General features: G+C 47.8%; 1 protein-coding gene across 1 annotated transcript; it reads left to right on the plus strand.

Moving 5' to 3' along the window:
• Window positions 233-1,398, plus strand: LOC109233706 (golgin subfamily A member 6-like protein 4). Its single transcript, XM_019399572.1, has 4 exons — window positions 233-469; window positions 598-756; window positions 823-1,209; window positions 1,252-1,398. Exons 1-4 carry the CDS (start codon window positions 233-235, stop codon window positions 1,396-1,398), a joined length of 930 nt encoding a protein of 309 aa, XP_019255117.1.

Raw genomic sequence — 1,831 nt, forward strand, 5'->3', positions numbered from 1 at the left:
GGAAACGGCCCAACGCCTTCGGGATCAAGAAGAAGAAGAAGATGACGACTACCTTTTGGTAGCCCGTTAGAGAGGAAACACCGGTGCTTCAAAGTCCGTCGAGCCGGTGATAGTTGATGTGGTTCATTCCAGAGTCGAAGAGATCTTCGAGGGGAGTTCAAACAAAGTCCCTGAGCCATCTAGCAGTAAAAAGGCACCTTGCCTAGGAGGCCATTTGGGGGGCGAGGCTGAAATGCCCGATCTCGACTCCCATCAAATGAAAGAGAATGCCCTGAGCGGATCACTTGGGGTAATTAATGTGGACGACTCACCGCCTGGTCCCGAGTTCTCCGAGGGGAAAATTCAAGATGCTCAGAATATGAAATATTCTGAAGTGGGGGCGAGCCACGAAGGGCATGACATCTTTCGAGAATGTCTCGCAGAGATTGAAGATGGCCTCGGCCTGGATGCTTCTTTCATTTTTGATGAGGCTCGTCGACTCTTCAAACAAGTGAGTTTTCTGTCCTTTAGAGTTACGCTTGTGCTTTGCTTTTGTTGCTCTAATTTTTTCCCCTTTTTATGAAGGCTGTGGTGCTCCACAAAAGGGCATTTTCCAAGTCTCGAGCTGATCTTACTCGATGTGAGGCTGAGCTTAAAAAGGTCTCGGAAGAGATGGACAATCTTAAAACCCTCTATGCCAAGAAGGAGGAGGAGATCATCGATCTTCGAGCCGAATTGGCAAAGGCTTGTCAGCAGCAAATTGCGTTTACCGAGGAGGTAATATTCCCTCCCAAGCTTGTCGTGGGCCAACTTGTCCGATCTTCTAACAACTTTATTCTGTAGTTTCAACGAAAGGGCGAACTGGTGGAGCAGCTCCGGGAGGAGCTCAAGATGAAGGAGGCCGAAACCCTGGGTTGGAGGCAAAGCATGGACGATCTTGCTTCTGAGAGAGAAACCCTTCGGGAGCAGCTGGCCTCGCTTGAACGTCAGTTCCAGAGTGTGAAGGAGGAGCGCTTGGCTCGAGGCCGCGAAATTAAGGAGCTCAAGGTTAATTTTGCTGCTGAGATGGCTAAGGCCAAATCTGATGCTGAGGCAATTATGTCCTCATATCGAGCCGATGCCGAAGCAGCTAATTCCCGGGCCAAGGAGATCTCCACTACGGCCGAAGTTAAGTTATCATGTGCACTCGATCATGCTAGGCGACAGTCCTGGAGGGAAACCCTCGAGGAGGTGCACGCTCGTGGCTTCGATCTTTCAGCCGATATCGAGAAGGCGAAGACCCTAGAAGAGGAGGCTGCTTCTCTGCTTTCTGATGAGGATGATTCAGCCAGTGGTTCCGAGACTGGAGAAGACGAAGACGAAGTCCCCGAGGATGAGGCTCTCGAAGATGCGACCCCTGAATATGCGACCCCAAAGTAGTTTTAGGTTTCTTCATTTCGTTTTTGTGCAAGTGTCCTTCGTGTAATTATCTTCTGTAATCATCTTTTGGAAATATAAGGCGAACTTTTTATCTCATGTTTGACTTGTGTTTATTTACGGAATACTTCGTTTGTATAACTTGAGTGATTGGTCCGAGAATTGGTTTGAGCTTGAGATATAGTTAACCCTTAGATTTTTATCGATAGATATAATAATCTTTGATTTAAGTTTAGATTGATCCGATGTAAGCTCGGGGTATCGTGACTCTTGAGTCCGGATCGAAATGAGAGCGGAGTCTCAAACTATAAGTTTTTGGCCCTTAAGCTTTCGAAGTTGGCCCTTCGGCTCATATATATCGGCCCTTATGCTCTTTAAGTTGGCCCTTAGGCTCTTTAAGTTGGCCCTTAGGCTCTTTAAGTTGGGCCGATTCAGC

Source organism: Nicotiana attenuata, chromosome 10 (genome assembly GCF_001879085.1).
Source record: "Nicotiana attenuata strain UT chromosome 10, NIATTr2, whole genome shotgun sequence".
Lineage (NCBI taxonomy): Eukaryota > Viridiplantae > Streptophyta > Magnoliopsida > Solanales > Solanaceae > Nicotiana > Nicotiana attenuata.